Source organism: Opisthorchis viverrini, assembly GCF_000715545.1.
Source record: "Opisthorchis viverrini unplaced genomic scaffold opera_v5_79, whole genome shotgun sequence".
Classification (NCBI taxonomy): domain Eukaryota; kingdom Metazoa; phylum Platyhelminthes; class Trematoda; order Opisthorchiida; family Opisthorchiidae; genus Opisthorchis; species Opisthorchis viverrini.
In genome coordinates, this window is record NW_008751737.1 from 1,416,043 (window position 1) to 1,435,525 (window position 19,483).

At 44.7% G+C, this 19,483-nt stretch overlaps 1 protein-coding gene across 1 annotated transcript in view; it reads left to right on the forward strand.

Moving 5' to 3' along the window:
* T265_04748 (hypothetical protein) overlaps positions 1-19,483 on the forward strand; it is a gene marked incomplete at both ends in the record, with an annotated part of 61,561 nt that overhangs the window by 37,613 nt on the left and 4,465 nt on the right. Inside the window, one exon of the mRNA XM_009169561.1 lies at positions 18,794-18,922. Coding sequence (XP_009167825.1) covers positions 18,794-18,922 — 129 coding nt within the window. The remainder of the gene's footprint in view (positions 1-18,793; positions 18,923-19,483) is intronic.

Consider the following 19,483-nt stretch of genomic DNA (forward strand, 5'->3'; position numbering starts at 1 on the left):
TTATCGAACCACGTTTAATTTTCCTCAAATTCTTCTCCTGTTAGATGCTATTGGATGGCCCTTGATTAAGCGAAATGAACTTTGGAGATTACGAGAGTATTCTCTCGATCGCTGCTCTAAGAAATAGCGAAATCATCTTTATCATCATCGGTAATATAGTACCAGTGTCCAACACTCATACTTCGTTGCTTTGAACGGTGATTTATTTGAAAGCCTCATTGTGAAGAACAGAGTAAGAGTGGACGGGGAAGAAACTTAATGCTAACCTACCACTTTCATCCCGAGGTGCCTACACCTCCAGACATTCATTTAGGTGATCTGAATAGAAACTGACAACAATGCCGCTGACATCTATTAGCAACCATATCACGCAGCGTTCCCAACCAGGCGGAGTGTTGGTCACGCGTTCCTCATCCCGCAAGGCGCGTATCACCGGCAGCATTGAAACTTTTTAATCTCTTTCATACCCATCTGTAAGGATAAACGTTGGCACCCTCTACTTCTAACACTCTGAGTTGGACACAGAAAACTGCATTCTCTTCCACAAACGATGGTTCGGCATACGCACTATATGGCCGAACCAACGCAGTTTCTGGTGGTGGATACATTCTTTACTGGAGGTCCTCGTTACAAAATCGAAAACTCGCCTTCTTATTGCCTTGTTACGGATTAGCCCAAACCAACCCACATGAGCTGTGGTCCTGATACAACGATTGTCGAACAGCTGAAGGCATCTCAGTTCCACTACTAAAACAGGCCAAGTCTCGCAGCAATAAAACAAAACCAGCCCGTACTCTAGCTCGATACATATGTCCCCTGAGGTTCTGAGATACAGCGCTGTTTCAAATTAGCAAAGGCGATCCAAGCCTTGCGGATTTGTGCATTGGCGTCATCGGTCACACTACAATCGCAACTAAGACAGAGTGATGAACAAATGTGACGAAATTGTGGAACTCACATCCGGCTTGTTTTGCTCGGGACACTCGTAGACCACCTCACTATGCCTTCAGTTAGAGCGTGACAAAATTTCTGTTTTTTTTTGTCTCAACATAGCCATGGTCATAAACTTCCACACGTTTGTGCCAGCATTTGGCCTGTCTAACTGCTTCGTGTGACGGAACAGAAACCAGTCCGAGTTATTCAGATGTCATACCCTCTTGTCTATATGTGGAAACGATTGACAGTGTGAGCCATCCGCCAAGTACGCAAAATTCTTCAGTCCGTCAATCAGTCGGTCAGTTTTACAACTCACATCCCACTGTACCCAATTGCAGTGGTCCCAGTCTCGTTCCAGCTTCGTTTATCGAGGATTACGAGAATAAAAGAATGAACCTGAGAACATCATAAACGAGAGATTCAGCTGGGTTCCAGGTGAGTCTTTCGAAAAAACCAAATTAGTTTGCAAATGAGTGAATATTCGCTAGTTTCGTGCAATTTGGTTTCAAGTAGAGCATAAGGTTGACGGAAACCCGGGGACTGCGCATACCTGACGAGCTCCTAAAAAGGCGAAACCAATCGTGGGCTATCGACGGATTTTCAGCAACCTTATGAGTAGTACATTAAAAAGATGAACCAGCCGTTTGGGGCGATGACCCAATTCGTTGATTGATATCATAGTGATCTGTTTGTCCAGTATGGCAGGAAGTGGGAATAACTTTGAAGGTGATAGCTTTTTGATGCAAGAACCGTGTTAACTGTCAATGTAGGCTTGAGGTATGCATCGGAAAAACGCACAAGGACCGAGAATTCTGGATCGTGGTTAAACAAAGAAGTGCAGACAGCCTTCTACTTAGCGCCTCTTGTACGACAATGGCGACACTGCATGGTCACTACTGACTAGGAGAAATTCCAAATCGGTAGACCAAAAATAGAATTACTGAAGGCGCCACCGAGAGCAACTCAATTTTAATCCAGTAGTACTGTTTGTGAGTGTCATCTTAGCTCCTGAACTGAGCGCATTAGCATTGCTGTGTTTAAATGAAACTATGGTACTTAGCTCAGGCCTAAAATAACTACCGGTTTTCACACGGTGGGTGGGTTATTGAAACAAAAGAGCGAAGCGTTCTGTGCTTACCACATCAACGTTGGACGGCCTTCTCTCCGTCCCTTAATTGTGTTAGATTGACCCTCTCACAGTCTTGATCTCTGTCCGACTGAGAGTTGACAAGTGCGCGAGCATCGTTTAGTCCAGAACTGATCTAATCACTGCCCTGAATCAGAAATTGGGGAGCGTCCATCCAAACGTAATTCATATACGTTGAAGTATGGTGGCGATCTAATCACTGCCCTGAATCAGAAATTGGGGAGCGTCCATCCAAACGTAATTCATATACGTTGAAGGTATGGTGGCGTGATCCATGAACATCGTGAGACGTAAAGCCGAAAGCTTTCATCGTATATGTTTCCGTCGGATTGTCACTTTGACACAGTCTTCTGTATGAACCGATGAGAGATTCTTCGTGTCTCAGTTCGGCTGCAATTTCTTTATTTTTCTCAACTGCGCTAAAATTCGCGTCTCCACCGTTTCACGATAGATTTTCAACGGCGCATCTGCTGACTTTGCAACCTTAAGTGAGCTTAGGTTTCGAGAAATACACTCAAATCGATTTGGTTCAAGTGGAACATAAAGTTGACGGAAACTCGGGGACTGCGCCTACCCGGTGAGTCCAAAGAAGGGCGAAACCGGTCGTGAGCTATCGAAGAGTTTTCAGTAACCTTGTGAGTAGTTTCCTTTATAAGCTTTGGTTTGTCCTGCAAATTCGGGTTCTCATTCCCGTTACCCCTATGTTTTGATAATTTGACCGGCCCTCCTAGTCCAGCAGTTCCTTCCACAGCTCCGGAAACGAATCTGTGCCATGCATACTTAACTGTCTACCGACTGTTCAGTCGGTAGCTCTCGATCGGATCATCCTCCTTTACAACATCCCATTCTATGCTCCAACCGCCCATTTTCGATGGTCTTTTTCAACTTTCATCAATTTGTCTTGGAAAGCACGGCTTCTGACAGGGGATTCCTTCTGTCTGTTTATTCGTCTTACCGGTCTCCAAACATCCAATGTGTTTGTAACTTCTCACCCCATAGAGAACCTGTATATCTTGTGTTCGTTTTGTGGGGTCCGTTTTTCACACACACACACTGACGAAATGTTGTGTGTTGCGCTGCCTAAACTGTAAATCATAGCCCATGTACCGGCGTTTTTTCGACACTGTTGATCTTTTTTGTACCTTTGTGATTGTGTGGATCTTTCATCTGATAATCACTGCTTGTCTGGTTAGCAACATGCTCCGTTTACTCGTTCTCCATCCACTATTCTTAGCGATTCTCGCAATATAGTGGATTCATCCAAAAGCGAATTTAATTGTATCCATATCACTGAACGAATGCTTGGCGGTCCATTCGACGAGTCGTTCATCAACTAGATGAGATCGACGTGGGTGATTGTATCGTGATTAGGCACCCGTAGATGGTCGATCACTGGTCCAACAACGGCCTCGTTTTTTTAAAAACATCAGATAGGGTGTCTGTCTTGTAGGCGCTTTCTTCCTTTGTTTGTGATTTCCCCGGCACCATGTGTCTGCCAATAATGAGTTTGCGCAGCCGGTCGATTTTCATGTAGTGTGAAATTTCTTCCAGTCATCTTTTGTCTTGTTCACATAATCATGTGATATCGCTCAAAATGTTCGGTCCTTAAAGGGCTGACTGATGAACAGTATGACTATATCTTCAGCCACTTTCTATCCTATGTCTTGGTAGTCATCCGTCTTCCGATCAATGAATAGTCAGATGAAACACGCTGTCCACCACCAATCGAACGATCACCCGAACAGGTCAACAACCGTATCAGACAGTTTTACACATTGGTGAAATTTCACTTGCTTCCGCCGGCTATTTCAACTGGCAGTTGTAAGTGTGTGATAAACCATCATCGGGAGCGGAAGCGCCAGCTATTCAATACTCCAACACGTCTATAGCTGAGGAATGTTAGTGCATTGTCGAGAGTCTTCTCCACACTCATGTGCAACTTTCAACCAGGTCATCAGCAACGAGTACTGTTTGTGCCATCTGCAAAGTAGGATCGATCATGAGTTACTGACTAGTATCAGGAAAATAACGATTACCCGTAAGCTGACAGATGCCGGATCAATGTCTGCATTGCCTGTTCCTGTGTTCTGACTTCTGTTCGGTAGCCCTGTGCACCCATCTGGGTTGAATCATTCGTTAAAACAAGTGCAGTTTGCTCAAGACCAGCCATCCGACTTTGAGAAAGTAGTTTCTAAGCAGTGCTTTCAGCGACACCCATTTAACGTATTGACCGACTTGTTAGCTTGTGTGAATGGTATTCGGCTGAGATCATCAAGGGGGGAACTTGAGGGATTGGGGGATACAGTTTAGAAGGCCCAGCCTTTGGAATATTGATTGGCGGTCTGATTCATCTGCTGCCTGAATCACCTAATACTCTCCCTTCCTTACTTTAGTGTTTTGGTGTTCTATAGAGGAAAATGTCGTTAGCTCAGGTAGCGTAGATGGTGGTCGTTGGCTTGTTCACTGAGCTGGGCAATTTGATTGCAAACGTTTCATCACCAATCGAGGTGACATCATCAGTGCGTTATTGTGGAGCTTAGTAGTGCGTGACGGTGAGTTGGTGGTTGAGTGTTTTGGTGTGTTTATTTGTGGCTTATCAGTGGAGTCCCACAAACCTAGACAAATATACCCGGCGTGCACTTACCGTTGCGAATGCATGTTGAATAGACAAGTACAGGGATCCGACACTTTCACCAGCACGAACGCCTAAAAACGTTGCACCCGTTGCGTCGTCCCTCTGTGCATTGTAATCCTGAGTACGATGCAACGATCAGGTGATACTCGGGAGACGAACAATCAACCTTCCAAACCCGTATTCAGGTGTGGCTCTAAGCCATGTGATGGCGTTCACCCCGACAGGTTTATCGTTTGGTTCATCTTAGGTAGAATGTGATGGGGACACAGGGTATCCAGTTGTTCGCTCACCAGCTGTGTGCATGTCTTCTCTCGGTCTCTCGTAATTTTACAATTTGTCTTCCGACCCGGCGGACCTGTTTTGCATGTTTTCGCGGTCGTTCTTCTATTTATTCATCTCGTTTGGTGTTTCCACAGGGCATGTTAGTCATATCGAGGCTCTTAGAGTACGAACAGTAGCGGTAGTTTTGCACTCCTGCTCTTATCACCCCCTAATCAGTGGAATCAAATGCTATGGCTTCAACGAACAGGCCATATTATCAGAAACTGGTTTGAGCGTCATTGTCAACTGTAAGCCGTATGCAGATTCTAGAGTTCACCTCTGGTGAATTGCAGTTTTTCGTGGCCCTTTTGGTTTATTCGGTAGTTTCAGTCATCGTGAACTAGGAAACTTGTACCGATGTTAACGAGCCAGTCAAGTTTTTTGTGAACCGAATACGAACTAACTTTGGAAACTCCGGGTAATCTCCGAAGGGAGTGAATGGCATTGGCCTTTCTTCTTTGGGACACTTCCTTTTATTTCCTCTTGGCCGTCAAAGTCTCGCCAATAGCTGGCGTCCTTTCGAAATCACCATATTCTTATTGAGATTTATTCGGCCTCTGGATCACATTTACAGTACTATATCTATCCTCCGCCAATCAATCTTTGTCGTTTCTGAAAGGGGATTAGCTTGTAAAGTCCGATGGTTTTTCATGGAATGGGTTTTTCAGCGAGGGTTGACAAGAGTCGTACCGCGTTTGAGTAGTTCTTGTGCCTCTTCGAATACTTTATTTTAGTCTATACAACTTAAAGGAGAAAACGACCTTTTTGACCTATGGAATGGCAAGATGACCAAAGTGGTTGGAGTGCGAATTTACTAATCGGAAGGTCCGTGGTTCAAACGCGACCTCTGTATCTCGACTTCCCCTGTCTAGGATTGGGCAAACTGGCAGTATCTCAGCCTTCGCGCTTCTTTCGGGTGGCATGGCGCTACAGCCGAACGATTTTTCACGGGATTTTGCTCGTGAAGTGTAGTAGATTAGGAACTGGTGGCATACAGTGCTTCTGTTGTGATCAAGGAGTGAAATTTGAGAGAAATTCGAGGAACCATGGGGTGTACTTTCTTCGCCTTCAGGATTATCCCTATCGCCGTTGTCAGCAACACCAGAGAACAACATTGGCGCTCCACTGTCTTACAGCCATGTCAACTCGTTTGAATCGAGTCTCATAAGGGAAAGAAAAATGGGACCGGGAGGAGATCTGGCCCTGTCGAGGTGCCAATACCTCCGCATGCAGTCACACATGCTGGTTAATGACTGATAGCATGAACCCCACTGACATCTCTTAGTCGTCATGTCTGTCAGTGTCTCCAGCCAGGCACATGATTGTTGTGACAGAAGAAATTCCGTGGTGCCAGATACTCCTCTTGTAATACATTCCAATGCTGCAGCTTTGAATTCCTTTTTGCTAGGATACTCTGTGATACTTTTTGATGTGGTCCATTGTGTTATGGCTCAGCCTTGAAGTATTACTTGTGTACCTTCACAGATTGCGTCAAGATTTGTGGTAACGCAAGTTCAGCCTAAGCTGAGGGCAGTGACAGGACTGTTTAACGTGCTCCATGTAAACGTTCGTTTGGTACTGCGTCTTTTTCGGCTAGTGGTCTACCTTCCCCCAGGGCTCTCTCACATCCGGAAAATTGAAGTAATTAGCCGTAATAGTGGAGTCTGATGTGTTAATTCTAACTGACTTCCACCATCCGAATTTCTTATCGTGAGAATTCACGTGGCCACTTGGGAACACCCTGGTCACCCATTATTTTGCCAGAATGTAGGTTTGGTACGTTTCCTGGGGTTGTCAAACGTCGAATTTCATATCACAGTACAGTCATAGAAACAGCTGTGCCGCGTACGGTTGACCTTGCTTAAGTTCTAATCTCTTCCACGGCGTCACTACCGCTGTCTACTGACATACAACTATTTGAGGACACTGTGTGAGACGCTTCGGCTCGCAAATTCAGATAAGCCTCTATCGTTGACTTGTTTGTTTGTCGGTCAATTCCGTTGCAATTCATCTGGACCAAGGTGAATCCCTCTGTTGACCTCAACATATATCGATATCCATGTTAGTGCGTTTCTCACTAGCTCTCTGTGTGGTATGTGCAATTTACATGAAGACGGCAACACAACATATCGTGGATTAAAAACTGAAATGTCACCCGTTTCTCCAAACATAGTTTTTTTTACCACTGAAATGTGGTTTTTTTCCAAGTCTACCAAACAACGCTCAGATTTTTTAAAATGTGTCTCAACTGGGTGGCATCGCTTTTTACTCCCACTGGCTGGTGTTCAGCATTATGATCCTGTTGATTAGGTTATGTTTGCAACAACTCCATCAGTTTTAGAAACAATGTTCATGTGACGAACAACGCAAAATCTTCCACGCAGTTCCTCAGGAATATACGTAGTGGTTAGAGTCCAGCCACCCGGTGTCAAACAACCGAATATCGCTTATGTGTACGTTTTCTTGTCAATAACGAAAAGAATGAAGTTGATGGGGTCTTAATCTGTGCTATAGTCACTTGCTCAGGCGAGCCGCCTAAACCAATGGATGGTGGACTGTCTATCCAACCACAGAGCATCATTTAGGTTCGGGGCTTCGCATTTAGTTAGCTGCTCACTGACGCCTTTTGTTACCAAATGCATTTGAATTTATTTTCCGCTTTTATCATACCACTTTCTCGACTAGGGTTAGCTGATAAGGTGCGAGTGTACTGACAGTGAGGTCCTTGGTTCGGATATAACTCTGGCTTTCCGATTGCATCCCTCTGGGTTTGGGCACCTTAGCAGTATCCAGTTCTCACGCTTTCTTCGAATTGCACCACGGCTATGCACCGAAAAGATGTCACAGGATGTCATACCGGGATTGACTTATAGTTTTGAGGTTGAAGGTGGAATGGTTTCCCAAAAATCCAACTCCATGACTCATGTCACACTCTCATCCCCCTAAACCCTTTGCTGAAAAATTCCGCTCACTTTATTTTGCTTTGCACGGTTTGCAGTCGTTCCTCGTACCGGGCAGTCTCATTCGGAACCCCTTAAACGCCGAAGCCGCAATTCTGGTGCAGTCGGGTTGACGCCAGCATCCTATTGTTTAGTGACTGCGGCCAGTGATAAATTTCATTCCGACTCGCAAATGTTGCACGACACAAAGTACCTGTGCCACACCACACTCTCTTCATAAAGGGCGGGCCACATCATACAAATTCGACCTTGTGAGACGGTAGAAATGCAAATTTACCGAGAATGGTGGTTTAGGCAGAAGTGGTTCCGAGCCTAGTGAACCTTACCCACTTGATAAAATGTTACCTATCGAGGGAACTGAGGCGCGAACTTGCTGAGTGAATGTCTACGCCGAAGCCGCAATTCTGGTGCAGTCGGGTTGACGCCAGCATCCTATTGTTTAATGACTGCGGCCAGTGATAAATTTCATTCCGACTCGCAAATGTTGCACGACACAAAGTACCTGTGCCACACCACACTCTCTTCATAAAGGGCGGGCCACATCATACAAATTCGACCTTGTGAGACGGTAGAAATGCAAATTTACCGAGAATGGTGGTTTAGGTAGAAGTGGTTCCGAGCCTAGTGAACCTTACCCACTTGATAAAATGTTACCTATCGAGGGAACTGAGGCGCGAACTTGCTGAGTGAAGGTCTGTGATTCGAACCCGACTTCCGCGTTTCGATTGCTCCTGGCTAGGCTTTGGCAATCTGGCAGTATCTCGTTTGTGCGATATCTAAAGGTAACAGTTCATACGATCCCACGGTTCATACGATCCTGCCACATGTGGCCTTATGAAAACAGTTGTCGAACCACTAACAGTTCTTCATCCGCGATTGTTATTTTCACTACTCAAGTGCGCTTGGTTTTCCGCAAACTTATGATACCTATCAAGAGTTTCCTTTTCGAACCTTTGACGCTGCATCCCTATGCACGTTGGAAAAACTGAGTTAGCAGGAGTGCGTTTGCTGATAGCCGCTAATTCTGTGTAACATTTGCGCATCCTTAACAACAAAGTCACCAATCTATTTAACTGTTCCATCTCTCGTCGATTGGATCCATCGTTTTGAGTGAAGTACACTGTGGTCGTAAGGCCGTATTGGTGAATTTTGTGGAATCGCTTGGACTAGCAACCATTCTGAGCCAGGTAGCCACCACAAATCGTACAAGCGAAGTGACCTGTATACTTCACAGTTTCTGGTGGTAAAATCAGAGGTGAACCTTCCATCTAGTGATTCGTCATTACGCTTCGAAATCAAAAACAGTCCAAGCCACATATAGGTTTATGTTTCGAAATTCTCCCAAAATCGGACCATTCAGCTTCGATTCCTTCCCCACGTCATGCAAGTATTCGAAAAGTGTTACAGACAGAGCGAACGTGTGAACATAGAACTGTACCAAAATACCTTGTACAAAGGTAACGAAAGCAAAACTGTACAAACAGCTTGATGCTAAACGGTGACTGGATGGCGAGATGGCTCAGTGGTTGGACCGCGAACTTACGGACCTCAAGGTCCGTGGTTCGAACCCGACCTCTGCCCGTCGACTTCTCCTGTCTAGGCTTGGGCAACTTGGCAGTATCTCAGCCCCCGTGCTTCCTTCTGCTGGCATGGCTGCTAGGCGCCGAAAGGTTGTTACAGCTGAAAACAACGACGAATGTTTTATATACCTACTTAAGTTATTCTGCATGTGAGTAAGCTGTAAGACCAGCGACATATTCAAACCACCCCAACAGCACCCAAGTGCTCTTTTATGTGCGTACTAATAATAAAAGAATATTGTCCACTTTTAGACAATTATTTCATTTTCTTTATTCAAACGACAGAGTTCCTGAAAATCATCCAGATGTAGTCCTTGAAGTTCCGAGTGGTTGAAGGATGGTAACAGAACACTCACCCGTGCATTCTCTCCACTCAGTGTACCAATGCGAACCTCATTTGTAAAGTTTGCCGTCCAAAATAGCGACAAATCTGGTTAGAAAAACGATCGATGCTTTACAACCTGGTCGCCAGGCGGAATCAATTAAAGGTTTGGAATCAGTGTGATGGAATAATGGAGGAGAATCTCCGGCGGCTCTTCTCAAGTAGCAAAAAAGCAGATGTGATTTATTTTGTTGGAGTGAATTAATGAGTCATGAAATTGTTGTATCGTGGGCGGCCGTCTATTGGTTACGCCTGCACTGAGCCTGCCAGATTACGCGATAAGGAGAAGACAGAGAACCGTGGACACGACTGTATTATCAGGACAAAACATACAGAGCTTCTGCGCAAATATGTACGATGACTAAATGGCCAAATATGGTCGTTCACTTGTTCGTCCTGTACAGCCAATGGCGATGTTCCGGTCGTGGGCAATTTCAGGCCCACTCCGCTGGTCGTATGTTGCTAAGCCGTGTTTGGTGCGCTCCGTCAACGCACATGTTTTTCGAATGTGTCGTACCGATGGTGACCTTGAAGATGCGTCACTCCTTGCAGACGTACTTTTTCCATGTCTGGGGGCGTCATGACAGAAATGTTATTTTCGGCACAGTTTAGTTCACGCATATACTAATTTTATCGATATAATATTTGTGCCGCATCACATTTGCCATCTTTCTGCCGTGGAATTTGTGTACACAGTGTGTTTCCAAATCATCGTCACACACGCTCTTTTTCGGTCTACTTGTACTGGAAAAATACATAATCAGAATTATGTAGTTAGTTCTTGTAACATAACAGCCAGAACCGAGATATGACCATTTGAAGGATCGTGATCTCATAAATCCTAACCATTTTGTAACCGAAAATCGCAGGACGTGATAGACGGGGGATTTCGAAATCTTGTTTCGTTGCGCGCTTTTTGCTGAAGCCCGTATTCGTTTCTACCTTAATCTCGCAGACTTGGATGTGTGGTGGACAGCTCGAGACGGTGGTGTGTAGCCATGTGGGACACATCTTTCGCTCGAGATCCCCGTACTCTTGGGAATCCAAACGCCCGTCTCCCATCAAATTCAACTTACTCCGACTTGCCGAGACATGGTTGGACGATTACAAGTTTCTATACTATGATTCGCTCAACTTTGATTTGGTAAGAATTCCACGTGTGTGTGTGTGTGTGCACGCGTCACCTTTTCGCCTGCTTTTGTTGTATTCCGTTTTTCGTACCGGAATTCCGATCCCGCCTGTCACTGGACGCTGACGTAAAAGCCTATTTTCGTGCACGCCTGTCAGCCTATGTGCTACGCAGTAACTACTACTGATATTTTTGGTTTTTTTTAATCAGTAACTTTATCAGGAAAAAACTGGACCTCGGCTTAGCTTAACAGCTGCAACATGACAATTGTATTTTCTTGTCGAGTCATACGCCAAGAGGGCATCGTTATCTAAGCTGTTCGTTTGAAGGTGCTAAATATGAAATGAGAGACACTTCCAATGAAATGTCACTTGTTTGGCGGTATAGAATGCAGTTGAAGGGAAATTGTAAATTCTTGTGCATATCATAAACACTTCATCTAAGTATAACGCATATCGTCCCTCTAAATCGTCCCCCATGTATAGTTAGTAGTTCCACACGGGCATACAGATGGGGGAATCGAAGCAGAAAGTAAAACTGACCTTGTTTTGAGGAGACTGCAGAAATCCACGCGACAGCTTGATACTATTGGGTTTAAAGGATGGGTATGCACTCAGAACCTGTCGTGACACGGAGTGGGGTTTGCGTTCTGTCGCTCCAATCGCTCATGACCGGTACGAACTGTTTTCTGTGGCGGTGTAGCAGTTGGAACTTAATGGTATCGTCTTCTAGCTTGCTTAGTGTCGTTTCGGTTTGCCCAACAATCAATAGACTTATCTAACTTGCTTATAACAAGTGTTTTATTGTACTTCATCTTCTTGAAAGCCTTGTAGTACCTTCTCCTCACCACCACAACCATCATCATCGGAGACAGCGATATTATTATTTTCGCTGGTGCTTCACTGCCGTACAATCACATAGCGCCTCACGATCAGTAACTATTTATTCACCTCGCTAGATGATCTTTATTGGTGTCAAGTGTCGACACACCTCGTGAAAACATCCAACTGGATCTGCTTTTCAGGTGTACAGCCTTGAACTGAAGTTTTCCTGTCTATTCTTCTATCATCAAGATACATATAGCCGCGTTTTAGACCCATAGCTAGCACCTCAAGTATGCAAAACAGCCTCCGAAATATAATGTCCTGATCTGTAACCCTGCTTGACATCATTGACCAATAGCTCCCGCCCCGCCTCCAATGCACAGCTACCTACCCCACCTCCCCAAATCATCGCTGAACGAAACTGTGGCAGCTATAACCACTGTAGGACAAGTGCACGGTTCTTACAGCTGATGATAATGACGATGATGGTTGACTGTACATGTAAGACCATTCAGGTGAACAGTATTCACACCCTTATTCTATCAGTACTGGTACGCAATGGACGCCTTTCGCTCTTTCACTTTTATGGGTTAGTGGGCCGTTGACCGGATTGATCGAAGAGAAACGGCCAACTACACTTTTGTAGGCACTTTTCAGTTTGGTGTACGATGAGATCGCATGAGGTGTCGAGAACTGGGATTAAAAGCGATTCTCTGACGTATATGATCGTGGTGGCTTATTGATGTACACGTCCTTTTGTACTTACCGGAACGGTGTCAGTCCTTTTGTGAAATAACAGACGTCTACGCCCATGGTTCCGGCAAAAAGATCCTCTCACCAATATCTGTCTGGTGAAAGCAAAGTGGAATGATTAGACGACATTAATATCGTTTGGCCAAACGGTTTGTCGGAAAACATGACCCATGACTCAAGGGCTGCGTTGCAGATTTACTACCAACTGAAAGGAAGAAGGCCTTTGCTGCAGAGTTATTTATTAGAAAATACCAACTGAACAGTTACAGACTATTAAACAGGGAAGCAAAACTCTCATACGCATCTTGTTTACAAAAACTTAATATCGATCTTCCCTTTGGACGCGTCTTCCTGAACCTTCCTGAATATTCGTTGACTGTTGCTCAAATCCAAGCAAATGCTACAAAGCGACTCCACAAATTCCGTAATAGATCTCACTTTTCAAGAGACGCAAAGCGGATTACGGGAAAACATACTACTCGCATGCCTCCCTAATCAGTAGTATCACCGTTACACACCTTCCCCCTGTAAAGGTCGTTCGCATGCCACCATCCGGCGATGATCTTGCCGGGAAGTGAAGTCGCTATTTGTAGAAATGTCTGTGACTAATCGAGTGCGTGTATAAACGAAAGAGGTGGACTAAATTTTGCTGTTTGTTTCGGAAACATCGGAATGGGTAGAAGGGTTGAGAAGTTTTTGGGGGAAAGCCTTAACGTCTGCGTTAAGTGTATCCATATGGAATACAAAAGACGAGAGGCTTTTTTAGATAGGTGGCTGTAAATATCTCCTTTACACCCAGATCATCAACTCTAAGTAGGCTGTAGTACCGAGCAGTAATCCGAAATATCTCTGCATTCATAGCATTTATAGCTCTTCACTCGCGATTCTTCGGGAACACGGCATGGTGGAAACAGGAAGAGTCTCGGGGAGACATCTTCTCAGCATTAATTGCATTGGTTGCAAAGAAATATGCATACATTTCCGAAGATTAAACAGTTTCCACTTGTACCCACGAATCGGTCCACTTCGATTCAGGTCAAGTTCTTCCTGCTTAAATCACCAAGTGTTGGATAATTTCCTCGTGATGGGCGCCATGTTCATGTCCAACTCACGATATCACTTTTCGTAGCTCGTAAACCAACGCAGGTTTGGGATCCACGCCATGGCAAGAGGCTGACATTTTCTTTTCGTTAAGGTCGGTCTTATTCTGTCATGGGTGGCATATGATGTTGGGGTCCCTAATATTTGGAGAAACCTGTGTAAAAACAAACGTGGTGGTCACGATCCGGAGGCGAATCTCCTGCAAGAGAAGAGAGATTTAAAATATGGAGGCATCGTGATTCCAAGGCCTTTTCTGAGCCCTTCATTAACTGGTTCCCACCGATTTGAGAGGGGGGGGAGGAAGGGACCAGCAGGGAGGAGCGAATTCTTGAAAAAGTTGATATACAACTCCTACACTCGTCCATTCTTACACGATATCGAGAACGTCGAGTTCTTCGGAGCTAATTACAGACCCCCGTACGAAAACTACTGCAAGTGAATTCTGTTTGCGATATCATTCGGGTGGATCTTAAAGAGCTCCGGTCCCATCACCGAACCATCATCATTATCATCATCAACATCATGAAAGACAGCCACATCAGCTTCCACACTGATGCTTCACTGCCGAACCGCCACCGGAGGCGTGGATTTGTCCAACTAATACGATATAATCGAAAACCTACGAGTCTTTCTTTCTCTCATACGCATACAGTTAGCTTCCCCTTTGGATCCACGTATCCTCTTGTACCGCAAAAAATCATCTTTACCTTGGTTGGTTCTTCATCGCGGGACACGCGTTGAACCGGATTGTTGCCCAACCCCTGCAGCTCTTATGTAGTGACACCCGAAGGGCGGAAGAATAGATTGCTGGTATTATGGGGGGATTTTAGAATTTCCCATACAGATTCCGCCCTGTAGGTGAAGCCAGGCCGAGAAGCACTGTACAGGGGCGCCGTCCTTATTTGGAATCACCAACAGTGCCACATCTTTTAAGAAACTCCACAGGCTATCGGACGTGCTAACCAGAATTTTAAACAGTCAGTTGGCCACGAGGTGCTGATCATTTGTTTAAATAACCCGCGCTTAGTGTATGGCGCCGTCCATTTTTTAATCACGGGATCTATATCACGTGGCCACTTGTCGACTGGCTGCTTGGGTAACTTAGAGTTTTGAATCCACGACCATTGGCCATCAGCACCTGAACTGCAGTGTGAGTAACTCTCACTTAGTCAGATGTAAGTTCCACTACTCCTGTGAAATTATTCGTCGTTTGAGCTACTTATTTTCCAGTACTCATTTTACCGATAGCCCCACAGTTTCTTGTTGTTCTCGCTAAAAATCCATGCTATCGGAATTTCCTCAGTATTACCTGGTTAACAGTGGTCCTCCATACATGATGCCGCACGCATCGTCGCATCGTGACCTATGTTTTCACCCGTAGTTGCCCCATTCAGTCCATCTTTCTGTAATCGGTTCAAAAAAGAATAAATTCATGAGATGAATGTAAATTTCATCTCGGGCGATGACTAAGTGCGAGTTAATCACACTGATGCCTGATAAACACTTCCATCCTTCACTTTTGTGAATTAGACATCTCAGAAGTAGGTTATCCGCATGCATCTTGGAGGGAGCACGAGACTGTTTTAATTACTTACTGACGTCGACGGATAATTACTGCACCATGGCGAATTTTCCAATAAATGCCGTCCATCAGGCTTTTCTCTACAAAAAAGTCGAAACAGATTGAGGGACCTTAAGCACTGTCAACTGTGAGTCATATCAATGTGTGTGGCATTGTGTCCGCAAGATTTATGGTAATTGACCGTGAAACCGATATTGAAACCCCTGTATTTGCCGGCGCCCTAATTTTATTGTGATATGCATCGATTTCCTGGACTATATGATAATCTTCTTAACGGAACAACCGGTAGATTGCTATCTCACCCAAGTTGATTTGCTGTGTGTTTGTTACAGCTTTAGGTCACTGGATTTTGTAACTCGACCCTAATATTGTCCTCAAACATTTGAGCAGACTAATGCTAAAACATCTGGTGGCGCAATCAGTTGCGTCCGTTCCTCTCGTCATTCTTCGAGTATATCTTTGCGGTTCGTAATGTCTGCAGAGAACTTGTGTCGTAAGAGCTTGGTTCAGGGGGGGGAGGTTGGCCTGATTTTCGTCTACTGTACCATCCATGGTGCGTTTTTTGGTCAATGTTCCGTTCCCATCCTTGCACTTGTTGGAACCCCGGAAATGCATTTTTTCTTGGACTTTGCTGGTCTGCTCAACCTTTCAGTTAACCCCATCGATTCTGAAGCGTAGAGAGATAAAACGGGTCAATTTGGTGCGTGTAACTACTTCCTTTTTTCCGTCCGTGTCTCGGCTTTGTTTTGTTCTGGCTCACACGATCATTTGAGTTGCACCACGGAAGAACATTAAATCATCCGATATCGTTGTTCCATTCATTTGTGATCGCATCATCCTATTCTCGACCACAGCACATGACAGTCTGCATGTGTGTGTGTGTGATACTATTTGATTCCAATTGCTGTTGAAATGTTTGTGGCTATGAACCAACTATTTTCTGTCGGTATGTTGTTCGTGTCACAAACTGCTGTAGGTCACCATCAGTTCATTGTAGCTAAAAAAATTCACTAGTGCTTGGGAGGTACAAATGCCAACAATGTGTGACTGAGACCGGTTGCGTGCCCCTTTAGTTAACGTTTTGTATGGTCACAAGCCACAATTGCGCGCACGGCGAAAGGTTGGGCATAACTTCTGCCTGCTGCCTTGTACTCATATTTTCTGGCAAATTTTACTGCGTAGGCGAAGTCAAGCAATCTCTTGGACGCGCAGATAGTCCCTGTCTAACTTTATCTACTTTCCCTGGCGCATCCACAACGCTTAACTACCCATCACAAGCTCACTCACACCACAACTGTACAACAAAAGTAGGAAAAATTGCTCCTGTTAAGTAGTGACGAAGGACGATCCTCCCTTTATGTCTTTATGGAAGACATCTGGGTGATTTGTGTTGCTGGTTTTCGACATTCTTCACATCAAACATGACAAGTTCTGAGGCTTTTGGATGAAATTTCAGAGTTCCAATAGAAATTCCATTCGGCTGATAAGATACGTTTAGGTAGAAAAGCCAAGAAACACTGTACAGCTGCTTAATCTTTGTTTACAATCAATAACAGTGCACATTTCACCGATCTCTGGGGTGATTCGAGTCTGTGATCAGTTAATGACTACATCGTTCGCTTTCGGGCTGAAATTTTCACATCCCACTCAACACACCCGTTGCAGTGGTTTTCAAAGCAATGAACTTTGGTTATTCAGTTTTGCTCTGCTGTTTAGAAAATCCCTCACTTTTGATGATTGAAATCGGTCGGGCTTTGTTTGCCGCGGTATATCGTGGAACTATGGTTCTTCGAAGGCAAAGTTGAATGGGAAGGGGAGAGGGGAATCTCATGACCCAAGGCCCCCATGTCTGCCAATACCTACCACCACCGCCTATGCAGAATTCAATCAACACGACAGACGTTGTAAATACGATAGGAAGAAACATGCCATTTACTTGTTACGTTACTTGACTAATTAGTCTGCTCTTTGGAAGAAGCTCAGGCATTTTGGAAGGATGCATGCCTACCAGTATACTTGATTTCGCTTTCACTAAGTAGAAACAGTTAGTGAGCGGTCAATTTTTCTCTTGCACCATAACCGGTTCGCATTGATTTCTCATATTTCCAGCTACATGGGGCTTTCTTCCCTTGGACGAACCTTCCCAAGACTGCTGCTACCCGCATGTAACATTAAGCTGCCAAAATTGTTGACGATCTTAAACGCAGTATTGGTTATTAAACCGCGCTTTGATTTTCGTGCGAGGCATTTAGCCTCCAGTTAAATGGCACTCATTTGCTTGTCTTCCGAGATGCATCACCCTGCCTTTGGAAAGTCTTCGCTTTTGATAACTCTCCTCTGGACCTTAAAGAATTTAGGTTCCTGATCTTAGCGAGATGGTCCAAGTGGTTAGAGCGCGAATTTACTGANTCCAGCTACATGGGGCTTTCTTCCCTTGGCGAACCTTCCCAAGACTGCTGCTACTCGCATCTAACACTAAGCTGCCAAAATTGTTGACGGTCTTAAACGCAGTATTGGCTATTAAACCGCACGTTGATTTTCGTGGGAGGCATTTAGCCTCCAGTTTAATGGCACTCGTTTGCTTGTCTTCCGAGACGCATCACTCTGCCTTTGGGAAGTCTTTGTTTTTGATAACTTTCCTCTGGGCCTTAAAGAATTTAGGTTCCTGATCTTAGCGAGATGGTCCAAGTGGTTAGAGCGCGAATTTACTGACCGAAAGGTCCGTGATTCGAACCCGACCTCTGCCTCCCGACTTCCCTTGTCTAGGCTTGGGCAACCTGGCAGTATCCCAATCGTCATGCTTTTTTGGGTGGCATGGCAGTTAGGCACCGAAAGGGTGCTACAGCTGAACGATTTTTTTCTTGGCATTCTGAAGTAGTGCTGACGAGTCTTCTTTGTCAGAAGGCTTACATCACTAATTTCCCCTTGAGTTATCCTCACACACTCAGGATTGATGATTGCCGCTCAATGCACCCTCACAATCAGATCCCAATAAACTTACTGAGGCTTTTTAATGAACCACATTCCATATTTGCCTTCTATCCTCTTGTCGGTTGGCTACAATACTACCAACCTAAGGAATCACGGGGAATGAGCTGTCTGATATCTCCGCCACGGATGGGAGCCATGGGAAAGCCGGACTTGGATTCAAACTAGCCGACATTTTCCTTCGAAGCATAAACTTCCGGATCACTTAGAATGCACAATTTTCTTATATTGTTAAGCAGGTCTTTATTACCCATGGTGTTGAGGCATTCCTGCTAACAATCCGAACTTATAAGGGCTAAACCCCTCTCGGCCCTGGATGAGTTGGGATGTCATCCGAAATTCTCACGGAAATTGTATTTGAACTTTCACCTGTATCATGCGCGTATATAATGGACCTATCATAAACCCTATCTATACCCTAATCTATCCCTTCTCTTCTGTGTTTCTCCTTTAAGGGTGATTATGGTGATATTAGCTCTCGAAAGGCGATTCGTGAACGAAACCATTGCAAGTCTTTCCAGTGGTATTTGGATACCATCTATCCGGAGCTGTTTTTGCCTACGAGAGCGCTTGCATCGGGAGACGTAAGTGTTTTTTCTTCGAATTCAAGTTTGTTTTTTGGTCTTGTCCTACTACATTTGCATCCTAAATGATGCTACAATACGGTTCCATAAAATAAAACAGCTCTATCATAGTTTATTTCCTCAATTTGTCTATTTCGCCCACGTTAAGGCTTGCGAAAGTCCTGATAAAACTGATCCCATTAATTAAGCTGAAACGCAACATACCAGGAAGGTAAGGCGAGCTAAAGAAACGGAATTACTGAAATGGAAATATTCAGCAAATCAACTGGATGCAAGATAAGCAGACCACGACGCATCCGGAATCTTGAAAGGACTGATCAAATCGCATACTATCTAATCAATAATCAATGAATCATGGCACAGCTACCTACTCTTCAGAAACCATATCAACGCAACCAAAAGTGGAGGAATAACGAACCCGACCGGGCACTGAAGATGACTTCGCGCATAGCAATGAAGTTTCGCAAACCGGTTGCCAGCCTCGGCAAATAGGTCATCTGAGAAGCAGCCAATTAACCAACAGATTCGAACGGGAAACGTACAATCAAGCCAAACGGTGCT